The sequence below is a fragment of the Harpia harpyja genome, chromosome 11 (genome assembly GCF_026419915.1).
Source record: "Harpia harpyja isolate bHarHar1 chromosome 11, bHarHar1 primary haplotype, whole genome shotgun sequence".
Taxonomy (NCBI): Eukaryota; Metazoa; Chordata; class Aves; order Accipitriformes; family Accipitridae; genus Harpia; species Harpia harpyja.
In genome coordinates, this window is record NC_068950.1 from 32,298,660 (window position 1) to 32,322,012 (window position 23,353).

A 23,353-nucleotide genomic window follows, 5' to 3' on the forward strand; every position below is an offset into this window, starting at 1 on the left:
ATTATTTTTTCTCCCTTTCAAAGTCCCTCAGCCTCCATCTCTGCCTTTCTTAATCCCTATTCATATGCAACTTCCATCCCTAGCTCCATCAATCAACTCATTTCAAGCTAGGCCTTTCACACTTTTTCTCCCCCTCATCATCCCCCATCTGGGAGGAGTTTTGCAGATGTTAACAGCAAACAAATTCTCTGGGCTCTCCTTCCCATGACATCCACACAAAAACATCCAACCCCCTTGAACAAGTTGAATGCTGAAGACTGATGACCACATTATCATGCTGACTAATATTATCCAGCTGCCTTTTTGCACTACATTCTTTCTATATGGTGATGCACACTGTCTCATTGAATACTTAAGTTGTATTTAAGGAAGAAGTGCGTGGTCTCTGATTTATCATTCTGTATTTGTGACATACCTAATGCAATGGTGGCTTAATGCAATTTGATAGCCTTCCATAAGCTAGTCAAAATTTTAGAGGCTAGGTCATATTAATCTTTTACTGCTCAACTGTTGTCAAGCCCAGAATCAAATTTGCTGGTAGACCTCAACAGAAACCTTGGGGCAAAGACCCCTTCTTCCCTTTTAAGTTTTACTATTAAATTTCCTTTCAGCAGCTCCAACCTACTTCTAGCTTTAAATCAAATATGAAATAAGATTCACAAGATTAAAATGTGCAAGACAAGTGCTCTAAAGAATCTACAATTTTTACACAGCTTTTCTTCAAATACTTAATACAGTAAAACTTCTGCTAAGAAAAGCAGCATGACTAAAGGTAAGCCAAAAACCCCAAAGATTTGGGGGTTTTTGAAACTCAGGTTATAAAAGTTGGTACACAAGGGACCAGATATGGGCTTACAGAGCAAATTCACTCTTGTCCTTCCCCCAGAAGCCAAGAAGAAAGCTGCGTTATCATCACTAAGCAAAGGCAGATGTGACAGCAACTGCAGCAGAGCAGGCTGCCCTTCCTCTTCAGCACTCCCATCCTCTCCCACAAATACTTTTTCCTATCCCCTCCAATTCCTCAGTAGCAACCCATGCCTCTGCATTTGTCTGGAATGAAGCATAATAGGAATATTTGCTGACTAGGAAGACACAGCTGGTCACCACTTGGATCATCCTGGGTAGGTGAATTCTGCACAGTAATATTATTTCAGTATTAAAAACTGTTCCCCTTCACCCTCATCTCTCTCAAAAGAGAAGATAATGATGAGCATTGTATAGATTTTGTAGACAGTTTAAGTTATACTTTAATGTTACAGTTTTTCCACCAATACATTCTCATTCAGATCCAAACTGTGGATCTGAAATTTATAATTACTACTTCAGTGCACATGTAGCAAAATGAAAGCTCATGACAGATCAACAGTTGTTTGGTTATAGAGTACATGCTGAATCTTCTCTCAGTAGTTACTTAAGGGAGTTTTCTACTGATAATGTTGCAGGTCCCGGATACCCTTTGCCAGTGCAGGAGCACCAGCTGACAGGATCTTAATCAGCAGATCTAAATCTCCCAAAGTGATGAAATCATCAGAAACCAACTGCAGATTTCCCCAAACCAGCTAAGACTTGCAGAAAGCATAGCTGGCAGATGTAAAGCTATCACAATGGTTATCCTTCTCTGATAGTTAGAGACCATGATCACTTTTCCTATATAGGTGTTTAGTGTACTGAGGAAAAGCTAAACAAAACACCCTACCCAAAGAGTTGCAGAGGCAACTTTATAAGAAATGTAATCCTTTAGTTTATGACCCTGTGAGAGGTCTCCTCACCTGTACTAGTAAACCACTTCTTTCAGGACTGTCGTACCCTTTGGTCTGGTCACCACAGATCAAAGGTGAAGTCAATTGTTAAAGGGAAAAAAAACCCAACAAACCTAACAACCCAACAACAGAACAGAACTCAATACAAGCATGCAATGAAGTGTCTTAGCTTATGCAGAGGACTGGGATCAGTTCCATACTTTTACATCTATGTTTTTGCAATACTTGAACTAGCTAATTCAGAAATACCCTGAGTACCTTTTGATAGAAGTAAGGATTCCTTCATACACGCAATATTGGATTAAAAAAAAAAAAAAGCGGTTTCTTTGTGGTTTTTTTTCTTCCCAGAACTCTCCATTACTTAAGTCTGTGACAATCCACACGACACATAAAAAGTTTTCCGACTTGTCAGATTTTTCATTTAAACTAGCTACTTCTCAGTAATTACATCTACCAGAATGTTCCAGTCTGACAATTACTGAAAAAAATGACTATGGCTTGAAAACCATGAGAGATGTCATTATCTAGTAAGTTTAGTTAAGGGAGACACCTTCCTCCAATCTCCAAAAGAAATACTGAAAGACATTTTAAAACTCCATATTCTCTGTTACTTCTTATGCTGTCTACTACCTAATTACTAAAATTCTGAAAGGTAACTGGTAGATTACTATACATCCTTCTTTAGTAAGGATGAGTTACTGTAGAAGTGAGGCTTATTTTACACAGCAAAACCGAAAGTTCTCATGTGCTAGCAGCACAGTGCAAATATTCGCTTACCAATCTACTACATTTAATTTCTTAGAAGGCAGATTTGAAAAAACACGCAATGAGTAATTGTTGCAAGTGAGAAAGCAGAATAACCTAGTGTATGCTGCTTTAACAAGTCAGCAATGCACTTGAAAGAATATTGCCGTGAGCACTGTTAAAGGGTTAGATCCTCACCCTATTCCATTAAGAGATTAAAAAGAAGGAATTAATCCCACAGGGATAATTTTCTCAACAGAAGTATCATTTAATAAAGGGAAATGGATATACAGTGCTTGAGACATGGGTGTCTAGCAGACAGGTTCTAAGTGCCATCATGGGAAACAGAAGCAACTCTTCAACTGTTGATAAAGGTCATTAGATCAACCTAGGAACGGTGAAAATAACGGCATAATATTTATACAGCATATAATATTTAAGATCTTACTGCTCTGTAATTTGCTAAATTTCATGTTCTAACTATCTGAAAGGCCTAAGAAATACAGTGACTTCAAGAAATTGGAAGATTGAGGAATCATATATACTAAATATCTCAGCTTTCAAATGAAGCATCACCTCAAACAATAGTAAAAAGCTGATAAAAATTCCAAAATTAACATTCACTTATCATTAGTTGTTTATGAATGCAACTAGAACACTTACAGTACCAGACAAAAGCATTTTCATTAGCCCAAGGCATTATAACTGCTTCAAAATAACACCAGTGTTATACAGCTACTGGCTTGTCTCACAGAACTTAGCAAAGAATCATTAGCCCATTTTGTAACAATAAAAAGCAAAGTACATAGATGCTCCTCCACATTTTCTAGTAAATGAAGAGCTATAAAAGACATAGCCAGTAGCCAGTATTAGCTTCAATGCATCATAGTCAGCCACTGTTGCTCAACTTATTTGCACAGCATTGGCTAGTATACATAGCCCAATTCCCAATAACAAAGGAAATGAAAAAATAGTTCAAGGTCAAATTATTGTTTAGGAATAGCAGAGTCAAGCATAAAAATGAAGTTCCCACTTTCCAAAGCTATTTTTGCTTTCCCCTCTGCCCCCCACTAGCAACACTGTATTAATAGGAAGTATATGCTAATTCTTCAGAACAGGCTTTTTCAGCAGAAGTATTTCAACAGCAAGTTTCACCTAGCTCTAATTATACACTGTAAGCTGCCTAGAAGCATGTAGAAATTTTAATTTTGTGGAATATACTAATCTTAAATCCCTTTTGAGCTATATTCAAAAGTTTTATAGAAGGACAAAAATCTAGCCCATATTTTCAGCTTCCTTTGGTGAAGTTATCTGGACTGGAGATGCAGGATAATCTGACCTCAGCAGCCGCACTCTTGTCTTAAGGTCTACTAAAATGATCCCATTTATAAACAGCCAGAACTGAAGGGACCAATGAGAAACCAGGAACTTCTTAAGGCAGCATGGAACTACAAGACTAGCCAAAAGAGAAGACAGCAAGACGCATTTTCTTACACAACTTCAGCAGAGTGCTCCCTCCCTGCATGTAGCCCAAAACTAGGCAAAGTCCAAAACAACAGTTCCTTAATTAAAAGTACTGACAACAGAGAAACAGAGACTCATTTAGGTTAGAAGAGACCTCCCATGCTTCAGTTTAAAAGCACATACGTTTAAAAAAAAAAGGTATTTATGTAATCCAGGCGCCCATGAAGCAGCTACAGTTCAATGCATACAAATAAATTTTTAAAAAGTTGCAAAGCATCCCATCAGAACGGTACAGAAAGCAGTTGTACAGCTTAGTTCCCCTTCAGTATTATCTAGTCTCTACTGCTATGATAGCTAAGTAGATACTCTATGACCTTATCGAGATGTGAAGCCTTTGAAAGACCGTCATCCATATTCAGCATGACAGTTCATCCCCACCAGGTCACAGGACCTAAACAGGGCCCAGATTAAAGCACTACTAGCTCCAATTTTTCATTAAAGCTTGTGCTTGCGCAGACAAGAAAAAAATGCCCCCAACTGTAAAAACTGTACAGTAACAACGGCCACTTTCAACTAAAAAATAAACAATCGTAGACGCTGCAGGAGGAGACAAGTGAAGCCCCCTGAAAGGTGAAAGGAAAAAGCCTGTCCCGTTTCGCGGGGCGGTGGAACAGCCCAACAGCCGTTCAAAACAAGCGTCGGGCCGCGCCCGAAGGGACCCGACGAGCAGAGAGCCGCGAGGAGCGCGGCGGAGGGAGCAAGCCGCCTCACCGCCCCGAGCGCCGGCTCTGCCCCTCGGCTCAACGGCTCTGCCTCTCCGCGGGGCTCGGGAAGAAGCCCCACGAGGCGCCCCTCGCCTCTCCAGCTACCGTAAAGCCCGCACCACTAGACGCCAAGGTTTCTCCCCCGCAAACGGAGCTCGTATTATTTCCCCTAGCTGCCCCGCGTCACACGGCGGGCACTCCGACAGCGCCAGGCGGCCGCGCAACGCGGGGCACCGCGGCACGCCATTACGAGGAGCCCCTCCACAGGGCACCGCCGCGCTAAGGCGGCAAAAAGGCCCAGCTCCCCCCTCCGCTCAGGGCTTAGGACAGCACCGCTGCTACCCCCACTGCCCGGTCCGCAGCCAGCCCGGGCGCCAGTCGGGAAGAACAGAGCCAGCAGCGCGCCGAACGCCTCTCCAGGCGCAGTCTGACGCGGGCAAGTGGCCAAGCCGCAGCGCTACCGGCTGCCCTCGGGCCCCCTTCCATTACCGCCCTCACGCACTCACCCGACTGACACCGCCTCAGCCGCCCCCCGGGCCAACCTTGCTCCCGGCAGCCTCCGCGCCTCAGGCGCAGCTCCCACTCCGGCACCCCTGGCTCGAAACCAAATCACGCGAGATCTGCCCGCAGCGCCTCGAGCTCAGCACTGCGCTCCCCCCGCGCCACGTGACGCTCCCAGCCCTATCACCGGGCGTCTCTAACGGCTCGTGCCGCTATGGAAACATCGCGAGCTCGCCGCCCCCCTTCCGCGCGCGCGCGCCCCCTCTCCCTCCCTCCCTCCCCCCCCCCCCGCAGCCCCCGCTGGGCGGGGGAGCGGCGCCGGACAGAAACGCCGCGAGGTTTCTTCGCCGTTCTCCGGCACGCCTATGAAATCTCGCCCGAGGTCTCGCGAGGTTACGCTGCTTTCCCTCCCCCCTCCCCGAGCACGATGCCGCGCAGGAATGTGAAAGGCTCCCGCCCGCCGCCATTTTCTTTCTTTCTTGGCAGGCAGCGAGTGGGGCAGGAAGCGGTGGCCGAGCGAGTATGGCGGACTATTCCACGGTGCCCCCTCCTGCTTCGGGCGCTCCCGGGGGAGGCGGCGGTGGAGGTGGAGGAGTGAACGATGCCTTTAAAGACGCGCTGCAGAGGGCTAGGCAGGTGTGTGTGTGTAACGTGGCTCTGCCAAATCAATGGGCCCTCGGGTCCCGGGGCCTGGAGGCAGCCGCTGACCAGGCCGCGGTGCTCGAGCCGCGGGAGGAGTTAACGGGCAGCGCCTTGACGACGCTCGGCTCTGGGGAGAGCTGAGGAGGGGGCCCCTGCGCCAGTATGTGTCTGCGGGGAGGGGGGGTGGGAGCTTTGTCCCGTCCCCTCACCCCCCTCCGCGCACGCCGTGGCGAGCGCCCGCGCCGCCCGCCCGCCCGTCCTTCCTCCTCGGGCTGTGAAAGGATTTTCCAGTCGCTCCACGGCTCCATCCGCTCCGCCATTGCCCGCTGGCGGACTGGGAGCCCGCAGTGCCGCGGCTCGGCCCGAAGCGATCCACGCCATCGCGGGGCGGCGGGGGTGAGGGGAGCGGCGCTGCGGGGTCCCTGCTGCCGGCCTGCGGGGAGGCCAAATCTCGGCCGGCGACTAGCGGCGCGCCGCCTTGCCTTATCGGGAGCCCGGCGCCTCGCCGGGCCGCTCGGGCGGCGGAGGGGCAGGAGGGAGGGCGGCTCCGCCGCGCGGCCCGTATTGTGTTCCCCGAGGCGCCCTCGGTGCCCGCTAACCTGCTCAGACCGGTTGGGAAGTGCTGCGGCCTGCGGAGCGAAGGCGGCGAGGGCTGCCTTTTCGGAAGTTCCTTATCCCCGAAGTTTTATTTGTAGCTTTTGCACCACGGGCGATGTTTTTCGTTATTTCTCGGGCAAAATTTTCGTCTCGTCTGGTAATAACCGGCCGCGGGTTTGGCAGTACTTGAAGACCCGGTGTAGTCCGGACTACTAACGTTTGCAATAGTTTTAGCGGTCCGGCCTTCTGTGAGATACCGCAGGGTTTTGTGAAGAATGGGTAGAAAAGAAAAAGCCTCCTTTAGAAAAAAGTTTCTGGTGTTTGAAGGGCAGGATTATTTTTTTTTTTCAACCGATGAAGAAAATACAGGAAGCTTCGCTTTGAAGGATGAGCACAAATGTCCTTCAAGACATTAAAAAATAAAATCTCTGTGAGCAGCACTGTTTCTAGCAGCAGCCTTCTATTTACTTATTTGAGGTCATTTTAATAGGCATTGTCTAAATCGCTCAAAATCGTTTAGAAGACCTGGAATAAATGAGGGCTGACTGACTTTTTTTTTTTTTTTTTTTCTCACATCTGCCTTTTGTTTAGATTGCAGCAAAAATTGGAGGAGATGCTGGCACATCGATGAATTCAAACGACTACGGTTATGGAGGACAAAAAAGACCTCTTGAGGATGGAGGTATGCACTCGTTACTGCTGCATTTATTTTTGTTGAGTATGGCCATGGGGCCAGAAAGATAGCAGGTGGTTTTTTTGTTTGCGGGTTGTTTTTTTTTCCATAGCACAGCATTAAAACATTTTGTTCCCTTTATAGATCATGACATGCTTTTTCATTTTCAGTTTAATGGGGAAATATGTTTTAAACCATTGTGCTCTAACCCGAAGTGAACATAAGCCTGTTTTAAAGTATTTTAAATGTGGTTTCAATGCCGTAAAGAGGAAAACGTATGCCGGGGAGGGGGGCAGATAAATTCATGGTTGAGAAACGCTTACGCAGGTATGTCATTTAAGTCTTTTGTTGTTGTGTAGGACTGATTACAGTTTGTAAATTACAGTTAGAGTAGGAAGTGCTCACTCCTTAAATTTGTTTCATATACTTTATTACTGCACAGTTTCAAATAAAAGAATTAATGCATTTCATTGTAAAAGCATAGGACTTTAAAAAAAGACAGGAAAGTAAAGTTTCTACCTTGTAGACACTTTTGCTTAGTCTAATATTTTAAGTCTGTAGCATGTGTGAACCCTGATAAGATCATACTTAAATCTTCTAACTTGTTGCAGCTTTTTGGATTTGCCTTATACTGCAGTAAAGTTTTCTTCTGAAATGTGTGTGTGTCGTCTTCTGTCTCTTACTAAGCAGCCAGTTTGAACTTAACAGGGTTTGATATGTCCAATATACACAAAAAATCCTGGCTAAATTGTGGAAAGAAATCTCTGAACTTGTTGAAATGTTCTCACAGGTCTCACAAAAAAGCAATGCCTTTTTTTCCTTTAAGAGGATTGAAACTCAGTCTACAGAATGTAACTAAGGCTTTATATCAGGAGTTCTTGTGTCCTGTAATAAAGTTTTTTTTTTCTATTAACAGTGAGGTTTTTAATATACAAAAATGAGCTAATGATGCTTCAGATGATATATGTAATGTATTCTTTTTATTTTATGTGTAGATGGCTCTTGGACAAGTCCGAGCAGTACAACACACTGGGAGGGAATGCCCTCTCCTTTTAAAGGCAGGAATTTTTATTTATTACCTGTGTTTAGTATGTAAACATGACATAAACTAGTGGATCTTTCTGGATTGACACAAATATTTCTTGGAATATGTGTCTGAGTTTTTGCTGCACATAAATTATGGTGGTTCATATAACCTTTATTTTGGGGTGGGAAGGAAGCATCTGAAGTCTATCTTTTCAGATATAGGTTAATTATGCCTTTTACTCCTTTACTGTACAGAAAGGATTTGGATGGTAGTGATGTAGTTGCTTTGAATCTGCTTTTTTTTTGAAGTTTTATGCTATGAAATGCTTGATATTTGGATAGGAATTTCATATCGACATTTAGATTGAGATTGCATTGCCATGTGATACTGTTGTGTTTTCAGATGTTTGATCTAGATTTGTGGTCATTGTCAGAAATTTTTTTTCTTTAAATCATTGTTGATTTTTGTATGGATTTGATTTTTTTTTTCTTCTTTTTTTACTATAGAAGCATCATTAGCTTGAGCAACCAACAGAGCTAAACTTTGTTCCTTGTCTTGGTTAAGTTTCAGTGACTGGGTATCTATGAGCAATCTACAGTGTGTTCTGAAAACTGCCTTTTGTTAAACTACTGAATAGATATATGGAAAAACCTAACATCTTTTCAGCTATACTAACCAAGTGCTGAGTGTTCGTGAGATTCTTTCTTTTATTCAGATGATCAACTCCCTGAAATTGGAGGAAAAAAAAAAGAAAGAAAAGGAAAAAAAAGGAAAGGGGGACTAAAATACACTGGAAAGTTACAATTCACACTAAAAGGTGTAAACACTTCTTGAATTTCTTGGCAAAAAAAATTTTAAAAATCTTAATTTTGCAGATCAACCAGATGCTAAGAAAGTTGCTCCTCAGAATGACTGTAAGTAACTTTTATTTTGTTGCCAAAAAACCCTAAACAAGTGTAACATTGCCAGAACAAGAAATTGAAAGTGTTCTGGTAGGTGATGCTTGAATCAATAAGATCAAAAGAATGGCTGGGGGTTTATGTCTTATTTTCTTGAAGCAGTGTGAGTCTGCTTTATAGAACTGACAGTGATGTTAGCAACAGTTCAGAATCTTTTTAGCTGTTTAAACCTCTTGATAACACTTCTTGAAAAGTCAACTTGGACACAAGTTGTTACAATGAAGTTTTATTATCAAAGGAGAAGCTTAGTTGTAAGTTATACTACTTGTTTGAATTTAATTTTAACAATATTTGTTTATAGCTTTTGGAAATCAGCTACCACCGATGCATCAACAGCAAAGGTAAGAGTCACGCTACATCTTTTGTAGAGTTTCCTTTTTACTGAAAGAAAGCAGTTTCAAGACATTTTTCTGAAAGAGTGGTATCAATGCATAAAGCAATTACTCTGTGTGATCTGTTGAAATTTAGGTTCAGCAAGTCCCAAACCAAACACTTAAAATGCATCTACATTGCTGTCTCTTTCTTTCTCTTCGCAGCCTAGGCTGTGCATCAAGCTTAGGAAAATGCGTTGCTTGTTTTTACTACTTGAGCATAGGTAGCATAACCAGAGGTTGGAAGGAGACTTGAAGGGGGAGGGGGGTTGATGCTGTCTTGTAAACAAAAAGGAAAGCTAATGGATTTTAAAAAATAATAGCTGCTCTGTTAGTTACATTTGCTACAACTTGGTTTTCTCCACTCATTTCTTCCCTAAACAACCACATCCAACTATTATTCTTATGCTTTGGCTGGTTTTGGTAGGTGAGATGCTTAAATTTGTGTATTTTCAGCATATTTCAGTGGATATACAGATGAAACTTAAAATGCTGCACTGGCCTTTTCTGTACACCACATCCATTAATAGTAAAGAGGGTAAAGGAAAACCTAGATCGATTCATATTATTACACTTTAACTAATTACAAAGAGTTCCTTTTGTATGTTGTCATTTTAGTACTGTGCTTGCATAATAACTTTTAAAGTAAATGGGAAGCAAGTAAGTCAGGGTGATAGTGGGAGCACTAGCTTGCTTTAGTTTAATGGGAGGATATATATAAATTTAATGCCAGTTTGGTCTCTGAATGGTTGTTGTCTTCTGTTTGATTTAACATTCTCTGTAGGTCTGTAATGACAGAGGAGTACAAAGTTCCAGATGGGATGGTTGGATTTAGTAAGTAGTATGGATGTGATGATGTAGTATAGTGAGGGATGTTAGCAGATACTGTTAATACAAATGATCTTTCTATATATTCTTTCTCCAAGTAATTGGCAGAGGTGGAGAGCAGATCTCACGCATACAGCAAGAGTCTGGCTGTAAAATACAGATTGCACCAGGTAACTATTTGTGAGTTTTTTCTTTGTTTATTTTGCTGGGGTTTTTTGGTAGAAAGTTCAGAAGGCTGTGATCATTGCTTCTAATTGCCTGAACCTTCATTTAAGGTACATTTTAATGTTTTGTGATAATCGCGATTAACATAGTCCAAAGAAATGCAAAATGTTGTGATACACTGGTTATTCTACTTCAGTGAAGTTCCAGTCGTTTGTGTATTATGTTTAATTTCATAAGCTCTTTCTGAATTAACACTACTGCTAAATTGCTTTTATTTTATGACCATAGATAGTGGAGGCCTGCCCGAAAGATCATGTATGCTAACTGGAACACCAGAGTCTGTTCAGTAAGTAAAACAAATTCTGTGTGTTCATATTTAACTGTGCAATACACTTCGTTTTTTAGATCTAAATATAATATCTAGGTAGTATGTTTATAATACTATGTTTTTCTTCTACTGAAGAGGCAGTCAAGTGACAATTAAATGTATACATAAGAAAAAAAGTCTTGAACCTGCAGTCAGATCCCTCAGCATACTTGGAATTTTAAGACAAAAATATGGAACTTCAACTTTTTCAAGTCCAACTCTTGTTGTAGATAATACTTAATCTAACCATGCACTGATTTCAGCTTGAGAATGATATGTGTGAATGTATATTAAAAGAAACGTACGCTGAAAAGAAACTCTTTATTAACCATGAATTGGAAGATGACAGGGAAAATGTGGAAAATCAGTAATGTGTAAGAGTAGGAGTTACTCAAAGCCCAGCCCATCAGAGTTCTTAAATGTCTTTGGTATAAATTAATGTATACCAAAAGTTATGAAATTGATGTCTATGTAATACCTGTCAGGAAAGTTAACTTTTGCCTTCCTGGGAAGGGAAGAGGATGATAGCAATGAAAATGGTTTTGGGGGGGTTTTTTTGGTTGGTTGTTGGGGTTTTTTTTTACTGGCACAGAGGTTATATAACTGCATGAAGACCAACTTATCCTGGCTTTGCTAGGAAAGATCTTAAGTGTAGTAGTATATTTGGTATTACCTCATTTGTTAGCTGCTCACACTTTATGTTTGCAGGTAAGGCCTGCAGCTACATGTTTTCATTCAGGAAAGCAGCATGGCATTCTCCTTTTATGTTGCAGCCAAGCAGGCTGCTGTTCATGAAGTTCTTCCTTTATGGGAATTTTCTTTCTAATTATAGTTTATTCTGCTCACATATTAGAGGGAAGAGTTTTTAACTGATGTTACTACTGTAGTCATGATTTTACTCTGATGGTAACTGACTTACGTGTGTGGTGAATAGATACGTGCTTTTGTCCACCATTCTGGTAATGGTTACAAGTACAAATGTCCTTACTTTGCACGCTGAATCAAGCAGCAGCTATCATGCTACTTGATATTAAAGCTAGGTTTATTTTACAGTTTGGGGTTTTTTGCCTTTTATAAAACTTAAAATAGATCTGCCTTAAGATTGGCTGTTAGTAGATTAAAGAAGAATTATTGTCAAATGAGAGGTTACCCAAATTACTACTGAAATTAAGCAAAGTTAAAAAAGCTTTCTGTCTGGTGATTATTTTTTTTAATGCACTAAAAAAGGTAAACTGTAACAATTTCAAATCTTCTAATTAACACGGATTTTTTTTTTTTTTTAATATTTTAATGGACAAGGTTTCTATCTTCTGTTCCAAGTTAAGGGTTGATCAGTGTAACTATACTCAGGGATGATGGTCATTTTTGAGGAGGTGACTCACTTTTCGTGTGTTTGGTCAGGAACCACCTTTTGTATTCTGACATTGGGGTGGTTTTAGGTCTACCACATTATCTTGTAATTAGTTTCTTAAGTTACTGTTACAGGTTTACTGAGTTTGCCTAGTATTTCTTAGTGATGGTAATTATATTTCATCTGCAGAAACTTTTCAAATTAAAAAAAAAAAAAAATCCAAGCAGAATAGGTATGGGCAAGTGATACTTGTAGGAATAAGTGTATTTATAAATGTATATATTCCTTCACAGATCAGCAAAAAGATTACTTGATCAGATAGTTGAAAAGGGAAGACCTGCACCTGGCTTTCATCATGGTGATGGACCTGGAAATGCAGTCCAAGAAATTATGATTCCAGCAAGTAAAGCAGGATTAGTTATTGGAAAAGGTGGAGAGACAATTAAACAATTACAGGTATATATGTGTCTTCTTTTAAACATGATGATATTGAATCTGGATTTGAGTGGGTATTGACCTTGCTTTTGTCAAATAGGAGCGGGCAGGTGTCAAAATGGTCATGATTCAAGATGGTCCACAGAACACTGGTGCAGACAAGCCCCTTAGGATAACTGGAGACCCTTATAAAGTTCAAGTAAGGAGTCCTTCAGAATTCAGTGCATTTTTAAATACATTCTGATGTTGCAGTACCTAAATGAACTTTCATTCTTCTTTCAGCAAGCCAAGGAAATGGTGCTGGAGTTAATTCGTGATCAAGGTGGCTTTAGAGAGGTGCGCAACGAATATGGGTCAAGAATAGGAGGAAATGAAGGGATAGACGTAAGCATGGTTGAAAAACTTGTTCACTGTATTTTGAGATGTTAACATTAAAATGTTAAGCTGGGTGATACCACTGAAAGCTCTTAACTAAACTCCAGAAGTGGTTGTAGCATGCAAGTATGACTTGATCATTGCTGAAATTATGACTTTAAATGGTGTGCAGCATTCACTTTACATTACCAGCAGTTCTGAACAGTTTCAGCTAGCTGCAGTTTTTTATCAAATAAGCAAATAAGCTTGATGGCTAAGTATATGAAGTCATTATAGAAATTGGAATTTGGCCATTACAGAAGGAAATTTAAGTCCAGCTATTATGGAAGTCTTGAGCTTATAACTGTTCATCAGAGGTGAGACTGAAAGTTTCATCTGCTAGAATCTGCATTTTAGGCCCATTAGAACTTTGTTCCTTGATTGTGAGATGCATAATATCCCCTGGAATTGCTGCCACTATGGGAACTTTTACTGCATAGGATCTTTGTTTTTGATACTTTCATCCAGTATTTGCTAAGCTTGTGGCTTGATACTAAAAAATTCACGCTTGAGAAAGCCTGAAGTGGTGCAGGGCTGGCCCTAGTTTACCATTCTAATATGTGATCCTTTAATTGTGTGAATTTGGTAGGAATATCTGCATCACAGACATCTTGAATTTTTTTTTCTCTTTAAGGTTCCAATACCACGATTTGCTGTAGGTATTGTAATTGGAAGAAATGGAGAGATGATAAAAAAGATACAGAATGATGCTGGTGTTAGGATCCAGTTTAAGCCAGGTTGGTAGTATGTCCACAAGTTTCCGTGAATTGAGTGTAAATTTACTGGATTACATATACTGGAATAGTTCATTTTTATTCCAGATGATGGAACAACTCCAGATAGAATAGCCCAAATCACAGGGCCTCCTGACAGATGTCAGCATGCTGCAGAAATTATTACAGATCTCCTTCGAAGTGTTCAGGTTGGGTAATATGTTGTTTACCATTTAAAATCTCCTGCCAGACTTTTGGAAAGACTTAAAATTTTAAAAATGAGTGTGTAACTAAAGAAAATAATTTAATGGTGCCATTTGAATCTGCTTCAAAGTTCAGTCTGGAATATGAATGTTTGCTTCTACAGTTACAGTTTTGCAAGTGTCAGGATGATAATGGTAATACTCATTCAAAGTCATGGTAGTTCTTGATCTGGCTGGTTTTAGAGCTGCTTCTTCTGTTGTCTCGTATTAATAGCTGATATGCTGTTACTTTTGGTTGTAATCGGTGTTTAAAAGATGGTTTAAATGCTTATTGTGAGATGAGCTCCACTGCTGCATTTACAGAAGGCAGACAGAAATTAGATACTTGTTCATGTGAAACTTTCTGCTTTCTTCTATATCCTTTCCTCCTTCATCTTTCATATGCAGAGCTGTACAGAACATCTTTCAAAATGTAATTTAGGTCTTCTGTAAAAGATACTGTTTTAACTATCAAAACTACCTGAGTAGTAAATCAGGTTTTTTTCTTAACAAATGATGTGATGTAACCAGTTGGCATTAATAATTGGTTTGCGGTAATTTTTATAAAGCATGCTAATTTGTTGCGTTTTCTTTTTAGGCTGGTAACCCTGGTGGACCAGGACCTGGTGGTCGAGGAAGGGGTAGAGGCCAAGGCAACTGGAACATGGGGCCTCCTGGTGGATTACAGGAATTCAATTTTATTGTTCCCACTGGCAAAACTGGATTAATCATTGGCAAAGGCAATTTATATTATATATATGTGTATCTGTATGCGGTTAAAAAAGCTCAGCTTTTCTGTCTGTACAAATAGCCATACTAGAGAGATGTTTTAAGAGAAGCCTTTGCAAATAGTTTCATGTATGGTAGAGCAACTTAATACTGCTAAATCATAGCACTCCTAATATTCTTTTCATATCTTCCTCACCAAAACACATACTTCAGTAGTTAAAAGTCAAGAACCAATCAATTTATCTAACCTTTTTTTTTTTTTTTTAAGTAGTAAGTACTGAGTTACACTGGTAGTGTTTGGTAGATTCTTAAATGATGTATCTTATAATTAACTTGCATTTGATACTGCTTGATGAGCCTAGTGTAACTGCGTCTGTAACTCCTAAAACTAGTTTTCACATATTCCAGTGAAGATCTTTTACAGTGGAATCCTGGAGTTTCTGGGTGTATGTTTATTAAAATAATTACTTCTCAAAGAATTTTGTTTTAAAAATACTTTACTGTATGCTTCTAAATGAAACACTTGAGTTATCTTAATCTTTTGTTTGCAGTATGTTTTCCAGACACAAGAAATAGGCTGACATAGTTCAGTTCTTGAGCTGGAAGGTTGATTGATTTGATTTTTTTTTTTTTTTTTTTTAAAATGCCTGATGGCCCCTGTTTTGACAACTTTGTGCCTACTAATGATACAAGTAACTTCTCAGTATCCTAAAGAGGAGGAATTAGTTTAGGGAATTTAACTTTCTGGTTTTAGTGCACTGCAAAAAATGTGGACTTTACCATGTGGTCAGCTTCTGGGAGTTTTTTGTCATCTGTGCATGCCTACTGCTTTATAGGGAGTTTAGGCTTTAAGGTTGTAGTTACTGATAACCTTTGGTATTGGTTGTTACTCATGTCTAATCTTACATCTTTACATGAATGGAAAAACCAGACAATGTAGGAATTCTTTGCTGTTCTGAGTAACAATATTGTGGTCTTTTGCAATCAAAGCTCTATAGTACACAGAAGAGGCTTTTTGTTTTTTCAGTTGTTGTTAGAATGTTCTTGTATGGCTCAGAAGAATAGGTGTCTTTTCACTTCTCTATCTTCAGCTTCCATGCAGTAGACTTTCTCTGATGTGAATCTTAGTATTTTCGCTTTAATACATGTCATAAAAGCTGTATGTTGCATTGTAGGTGGTGAAACTATTAAAAGCATAAGCCAGCAGTCTGGTGCTAGAATAGAACTTCAAAGAAATCCTCCACCTAATGCGGATCCAAACATGAAGATGTTTACTATCCGTGGAACACCCCAGCAAATAGATTATGCACGACAACTTATAGAAGAAAAGATTGGCGTGAGTGTATAGCTATGTTTTGGTTTACTATTATAACTAAACAGAATAGGAAGCAAGTCTCCTTTGTGGAGACTTCTCTTCCGTTTCACTTCCAAATTCCTTATTCAGATAATAAATCAATAATAATGGTAATCTGGGTTTAAAGTAATATACATGTAACTTGATGCACCAAAAGAAGCAAAAACTTGAAACGGAAAGAAACAGTTACTTCCTTCAATGTAATATAGTGTATTTTAATGATGTGTTCTCAAAGATGCGCACTTTGTGCCTAATGAAAAATTCAACGACTTCAAAGATATCCTTGATACTCTTAAGCTACTAAACAGTCAGTCTCAGTATGTTTAGGTAGAGTTTTAATCCAAGTTTACACTCTTTAATTTCACTGCACTTCTGTTTGCGTGTGTATGCATGTAATCAAATTTGCTACCTGTTTTTTGTACCTGATCTTGCAAATATTTAATTAGCAAGATTAGCCAGATTTAGATATATCAGTTTATTTTAAAACACTGATAGTCTTGTTTAAGTTTGTGGGGTTTTTTTAATGCAACTTGTGGAAAAATCGTGTTTATTTGTAAAATTCTTTTATTCCCTCAAGAAAGAACCAAAATAAATGCTTCTTTTTTGGTTCCTATTACTGCGATGGCTGCTTTTAACTCTCTTCTTCAACTAGCCATAAGCCTAATTAATCTTCAAAAAGACTGTTTTCTCCAGGCAAATGTCTCTATTTAAATACAATCAAACCTTTTAAATTACATTCTTAAAGTGTTCAGATTTATCTTCTAAACTGCTGAAAAATGGAGAACTTCAAGGTTTATTTCATCTGTGTGTTACTCTTATTACAGGGTCCAGTAAATCCATTGGGTCCACCTGTTCCCCATGGACCCCATGGTGTTGTTCCTGGCCCACATGGACCTCCTGGGCCACCAGGTCCTGGTGCTCCCATGGGACCGTATAACCCAGCTCCTTATAATCCAGGGCCTCCTGGTCCTGCACCTCAGTAAGTACTGCTTCAGCTAGTTTCCTTTTTTGTAGGGTGACCCTGGGACTGGCTTTCACTGTATGTGTGTGACTTCATCTTTTATAGTGGTCCTCCAGCTCCATATGCTCCACAAGGATGGGGAAATGCTTATCCGCACTGGCAGCCACCAAATCCACCAGATCCAGGTAAGAAATGTCACAGTTGTACTGTAGTGTGAGTATACTTTGAGTGCATCTATTTTGTCCTTACAAGTATATACATTTCATAATTCATTTGTGTTACACTGGTATATCTGAAAAAGCTCCTATTCTTCAGGCTTTTCTTTACTGATCATCTGTTTACGTATGTTTTAAACTTCCTACATGTTGCTTGTGAGATGTTGAAATGCAGTTGTTACAGTTGAAATATGCTTCTTTACTAAACGTTATTGAGATTGCATCCCAATTTATGATACTTTTTGCAAGACTTCGTTAACTGATTTTGTGCAAATCAGTTCATTTTTCTTACAATGGATGTTTTTACATGAAGTTTTTTATTGAGGATGTGTTTTCTTTCGCTAATAGTCAATGACTTTTTTATTTTAAACAATGCCCTTTACAATCTCACTGATCCTGACTTTGCATGGTTTATGCTAAATTATATATTTCTAGCTTTTGTTGAACTATATGAGGATATGCTTCTCGGAGTCTGATACAAATGTATTTTGCTCAGTCCTTTTTTGAGGGATAAAACTTCTGTTGAACTGCTGTTGATACACATTCCTAACTGGTTTTACTGTATTTTGAGCTTTTGCTTATAATAGTTTTGTATTTGCTTCTGAAACACATCTTTGTAGAATCTGTTTCTTCTATTTCTGTTTATCTCTGTCAAGACCGGGAATTTTTACTTAATTACAACTTCCCAAAGTTTTAGTATCCTGCTTTTCTTTAAGTTACGTCCTTTGGTTGGACTAGAGCATATGGGGAAACGGAACTGCAGTCACAGAGGCATGGTAAGGCTAGATGCTTGAGTCATTTGTACCTCATTTGTTTGAGGTAGAGCTTCTTCAGAACTTCAGCCAAAAGATCTCAATTTTATTTTTGTTATAAATGGAATAAATATTTTCTGATAGCCATTGGTCCTGACACAAGTTCCATTAGTGAAAAAGGGGAGGGCTTTGGAGGATATTACAATTTACAGAGAGTTCTGTTCATGTTCAAGTCTTTCATATATCCTTTCTTGGCAAAGAACCATCTCTGGTTTCAGTTCCCAAACTTTTTATAAAAAGTAGCTCTGCATGCATTCAGTTTAGATTTAAAAATGCATATTGTCGTTATTTAAAAGTAGAACGATTCAAAGTGACTTGACTTGAAGTCTCAACGTACCGAAAGTGTCATTTAATCCAAAACCACTGCCAAAAGTTACAGCCTTTTTCATACCACCTTTTCTTTTTTTATAAAGTAATTTATCTACATAAAGATTGGTAAGAAAAATGGCAAATACTCACCTTGATGTCATCTTGATGATGATTTTATAACCATTTTTCGGATAAATACTCCTTAAAAGTCTCACGAAGCTTTCCTATGTGTGGTTGAAGTTGGTGTTTCTTTCGACTAGCATTTATTTGGATGAGTTTTGTACAGTTTTCCACTTAGTTGCTCATTTCATTGTAACAAATGGGTTATTTTAGTATTTTTTTCAGAGGTGCTTTCTCCAGAACCATGCTTGCCTCTTGTCATGTGAAAGTGGAGCTAGTTACTACAGTCAGATTTCTTTGGAAATTTAATGAATACCACTCTGTGTTCTTCTATTCTAGAGAAATAGCTACTAAGGGGAATGAGGGGGGGAACCGAGCAATGGCTTATTTGATATTTGCAGGTAACCTTAGAATATAGTACATGTTAGTTTAAATCCACTATTGTTGATGGAAGTGGTGTAATTTAAAAAGGAAACAGCGTGTTAACGTTTTCTGTATGCTGATACTACTGTGTGCATTTTAAGTGGTTACATCTGACTTTAATGCTAAATGAAATACTGCAAGAAATCTGTTGTGTTGTGGATTTCTTCTCCCTGAATCGCTTTTTCAGGGGATTTCTTCTTTCTCTTCCACTAGTCACTGCTTTACCTATTTTCCCTTTGCGGGGGGGAATGTACTTCCATTCCCATGTATAGTTATTCTAAAGGATCGGTTGTGTCTATGTCCTTATGTGAAGTTCTCGTCTGTTGGCCGCATTTATTTGCAGGTACTTTTATTCTTTAAGGAAGCAAGTAATGTTAAAGGATGCTGGTTGTGTTATAGAACATTATGTTCTCTAATAGTAGATTTGCAGTTTTTGTGGATTGCCAATCTGGTAATGTAATCAATCTCTGTGATTCAGCAAGAATAAGCCATACCTAAAGGCTATATGTGAAAAACAGAGAAGTAAGGTTCTAGGAAGCAGCACTGTTGGCCTACTTAAATGTAGTTAAAAATAAGGGAGGCATGGAGATAGCTGTAGAAAATGCAGATGTTGCTATTATATGTTATACTAAAAAGAGCTGTAAGTAGACAGCGGTGGTTTATAGCCATGTATGGGGATTTAGGTTCTTAAAGTACGGTGTTTCTGTATCTTTCTGTTACCTTAAAGTTTAACTGACAAGCATTGCAAATACCTAGTAAGATTTGTATTCTTCTGTTTCAGAAATATGTATTTGGCATGCCTCCTCCGCATGTGCCAGTGTCATTAGTGTGAGGTTATAACAGAAATAAAACCACTGAAATTGTTTGGTGCTAGAATGATTCATTGTTGCTACCATTTAGTAATATGACTGTTTAAATAAACTTGAAAATCTGTTTCTGTTTATCACATTTAAAAATTTTAAAATGACATTGTAGTAGTAAGGTTCTAGAATGATTTTTCTCTCATCAGTCCTATGAAAGTATACTGTGTGCAATACACTTGTCTGAAACCTGATTGGAAGTTGAAAGAAAAGATAATTACCCAATGTACGTGGTTATTTGGTTTAGATGGATTTTTCCTTGGAGGAAAATGAGTGCTTAGGACAGGGTTAATTGAGGACAGCATTCTGTTCATACTACTTCTATAAATGCTTATGGTTTATTTTCATAGGTAAGCCAGGAACAGATCCCAATTCAGCAGCGTGGGCAGCTTATTATGCTCACTACTATCAGCAGCAAGCACAGCCACCACCTGCAGCCCCTCCTGGTGGACCAGCTACAACCCAAACTAATGGACAAGGTAGCCGTTTAGTAAAACTGATAAATTTCTTATTGCTGGGGGTGTCAATGCCCCATTATTTTTTATTGTTGTCTTCATATATTTGGTTATTTTATTGTAGGGTAGCTGGTGTTCTTGGAAAACTCTTGCTTACAGCATTCAACATTTGCTTTTCTTAATTTCAGCAGTAGTAAGGGTAACATATTTATCTTGTAATATACTCCAAAGAGAATTGTGCTGCAACTTGGGCTGACTTAATTATGTCTACATAGTACAGTCAGTCTTAAGTAAAAAGGGAATAAGCCAAACTGTTGATTGTCATTTGCTTAAACAGTTGCATCACTTCCAGTAGTTTTAGGACAATTACAGTTGTAGTATTTAGTTGTATTAGTATAATTGTTGTGCCTGGATGAGGCTTACTGCTTAAATTTTGGGTAGTATTTTGTACTCCCGAGTGGTGTGCAACTCCTGAATCTTGAAAACATGCTGAACACTTTAAACAATTCTTTGTTTCTTTGTGGTGTCTTTTACTAATTTTTTAGTTTATATTTGTAGTAGCATGTACCACATAGGTTTATAGTGTCAGATTTCAGTGATGTTATTTGGGATTGTTACTGAAAAATTTAGCTGATTATTTGTAAATTGTTCTGTGTATGAAACAAAACCCAGTAGTTTTATTTTGCCTATTTTTAATGTGATGCAGGAGATCAGCCAAATCCAGCACCAGCAGGGCAGGTTGACTATACCAAGGCGTGGGAAGAGTACTACAAAAAAATGGGTACGTGTGCATGTTTTCTTCTGTTGTTGCATATTAGAATTGTTTTCAGAGACTTGCGTATCTCTTTTCATGAGATGGGGTTTTTACCCCCCAAAAATAACAATGCACACTCCATGTGTCTTCTGAACCATGTACTGCTAGAGGCCCTGAACCCTGCAGAAAAACAGACTTAAAGATTTGTGTTGTGTTAACTAGTATGAGTACAAGTAAATGCTTTAATTAGCTTTGTGAAAATACTTCATACCTAATGAGATGTCTGTATTTGATCATTGGGAAACATCTTTTAAATATTTCAATCTGAGAATTTTTTTTAAGTATATTTTTAAAGTATATTTCATAAGTTTCTGAGTTTAACTTTGATCTACTTTATGAAGCCGTTATTTCTCTTGTTTGGTAGTTGTTTCCTAATGCTCTTAAGATTACAGATTTTTTTTTTCTTGTAGCTTGCTTTCTGTTTTCCAGGTTATTAAGGCATCATGACTAGCTTTCATGTATATTATGCCCTTTTTTAAATAGTATTTGCTTTGCAGCACTTCAGAGCTGTGTTTAAACTGCAGGTTATATGTTGTTGCTAGCTTTTTAAAACTATTTTGCTTGAGCTGACTTTTGAAACTGAAATGTATTTGCTTGTTAAGTTGATGATTTCATCACTTACTGAATAAGGAAAAAATATATGGTCTTGATGCATTGGCAGAAGGTGCTGTTATCTCTTAAATCGTGGCAATGTCTTGCAGCTTTGTTTTGTCCACAGTGTCCTCCCATGGATATTGCAGTTGATGCAGATTTGTATACTGAGGACTAGTGGGCTTATGAATGCCAGTGCTTTCCCTGGTATCTCTGTTTGACCAGACATATAGCAGCATCTAGTTTGTATTGTTTGTCTGTTTGGGTGGGAGGGTTTGGTTTTTTCCCTCTTCCAACTGCACCCCATTTTCTCATGGAATATCAAAAAGCATTTGGAGTTAAGATTAATAGGATGCTTAATTCCTCTTACAAACAACCTTCTACGAGGTTGATCTCAAATAATTTGCCAAGACATAACTACCTTTATTCTTCTTTATGTTGGCACAGCATAAGTGATGAAATGAAACAGAAAATGTGTAATGATTATTTACTTCAAGAATTGTGTATCAGACTAAGAAAATTGCAACAGAACTCCCAAACGTGATTTTTAAGATGTGATGGGCCTTCCATTTTTCCTCTTCTTTTCATTTAACTACTTTTTTTTTTCAAATTACTGTCTCTGTTAGTTCAGCTCACATTTTTCGATGCAAAGTTGTGGGTTTTTTCCCACTGCCTTTTTGAGAATAATGTAATTTGTTGGCAGGGGCTCTGCCATCTTTCTAATTTGCTATCTCTGGAAAGCAAAGTCTGGGTTGCGCTAGTCTTACATTTCTTTTAATTAAATAATGGCTAGTTATAAGGTGTTGGGATAGAGTTTCTGGAAGTCCGAAGAGAAGTGTGAACCCAAAAAAGATAGACATTGGGACATGTAAAGAATTGCTCTTAAAATGCAAAATTAAAAAATCCTAAGACAACAATCAAGTAAGAGGAAAAACAGAAGGGCAGTTCTGATCTTTGTTTCTTTTTCTACGTCAAATTGAGTTCTTTGCCTGAAGGAGAACTCTTGATGTCTGGACCTGTATAACTTGACTCTGTAAATCATGAGAACTTTTTTGCTTCTTCAGCATGTTGAAAATCTTGATATGGAAGATACCATTTCTCTTGAGGTCCACTTAGAAAAGAGGAAGAACTGACCAAGTGAGATTGAAGGGCAGAGAATTCACCTAGAGTTGATTCAGTGCTAAATGGAGGTGTTTTTCCCTACCTCCTTAACAGCAATGTTAAGAAGTAGTAGAAGATCTGATGAACAGGAAGGCTGTCCATCAGCAGGTTCATGTGGTCTCCTGGCTCTCAAACACAGCTACTACTGTTTGTGCTTCCTGCAGTACTGTAATGCTTCTGTCCCCATTAACTTGTGCAGAAGGGGGAAGGTAGTAATTACAGGTCACTCACTCTTCAACCCTTTCAGATTTTTCATAGCACAGATAATTACACAAACATCTGTTTTGGAGAACTGAACTGAAACTTGGGATGTGCTGAGCCCAAGCAGTTCTATTTTTGCTGCTGAAGAAAACTACTTTGATAATCCATGTGGCAAGCTTATGAGGGTGACAGTACTGAGCTGAACAAGTGCTGAACAAGTTGCATGTGATACTGCAATTGGTGCTCTGGATTTCCTCATCTAAAGCACTCCTGAATATTCCCATCAAAACCATAATACTGTTTTCCAAAGTGGCATCCTGCTGGTGCGATA

The 23,353-nt window shown here is 39.1% G+C and overlaps 2 protein-coding genes across 17 annotated transcripts in view; one reads left to right on the forward strand and one right to left on the reverse strand.

The window, feature by feature from the left end:
• DNAJB4 (DnaJ heat shock protein family (Hsp40) member B4) overlaps window positions 1-5,374 on the reverse strand; it is a 29,693-nt gene extending 24,319 nt beyond the window's left edge. The window contains exon 1 of the mRNA XM_052800395.1: window positions 5,239-5,374. The gene's annotated coding sequence lies outside the window, so the exon portion shown is untranslated. The remainder of the gene's footprint in view (window positions 1-5,238) is intronic.
• A 249-nt stretch (window positions 5,375-5,623) lies between these two features.
• Window positions 5,624-23,353, forward strand: part of FUBP1 (far upstream element binding protein 1) — a 37,021-nt gene continuing 19,291 nt past the window's right edge. For 12 of the 16 annotated variants that reach the window (XR_008237069.1, XR_008237070.1, XR_008237065.1 and 9 more), the window contains exons 1-19: window positions 5,624-5,869; window positions 7,064-7,154; window positions 8,141-8,203; window positions 9,048-9,086; window positions 9,433-9,472; window positions 10,287-10,336; window positions 10,429-10,500; window positions 10,784-10,841; window positions 12,507-12,669; window positions 12,749-12,847; window positions 12,931-13,032; window positions 13,697-13,799; window positions 13,884-13,984; window positions 14,616-14,757; window positions 15,922-16,082; window positions 16,925-17,079; window positions 17,167-17,246; window positions 20,151-20,279; window positions 20,962-21,036. Coding sequence is in view for 6 of the 16 variants with exons in the window: in XM_052800471.1 (XP_052656431.1) it covers window positions 5,756-5,869; window positions 7,064-7,154; window positions 8,141-8,203; window positions 9,048-9,086; window positions 9,433-9,472; window positions 10,287-10,336; window positions 10,429-10,500; window positions 10,784-10,841; window positions 12,507-12,669; window positions 12,749-12,847; window positions 12,931-13,032; window positions 13,697-13,799; window positions 13,884-13,984; window positions 14,616-14,757; window positions 15,922-16,082; window positions 16,925-17,079; window positions 17,167-17,246; window positions 20,151-20,279; window positions 20,962-21,036 (1,837 nt within the window). In the remaining 10 variants the exon portion in view is untranslated. The remainder of the gene's footprint in view (window positions 5,870-7,063; window positions 7,155-8,140; window positions 8,204-9,047; window positions 9,087-9,432; window positions 9,473-10,286; window positions 10,337-10,428; window positions 10,501-10,783; window positions 10,842-12,506; window positions 12,670-12,748; window positions 12,848-12,930; window positions 13,033-13,696; window positions 13,800-13,883; window positions 13,985-14,615; window positions 14,758-15,921; window positions 16,083-16,924; window positions 17,080-17,166; window positions 17,247-20,150; window positions 20,280-20,961; window positions 21,037-23,353) is intronic. The other 4 variants (XR_008237073.1, XM_052800473.1, XR_008237072.1 and 1 more) reach the window with 3 other exon arrangements.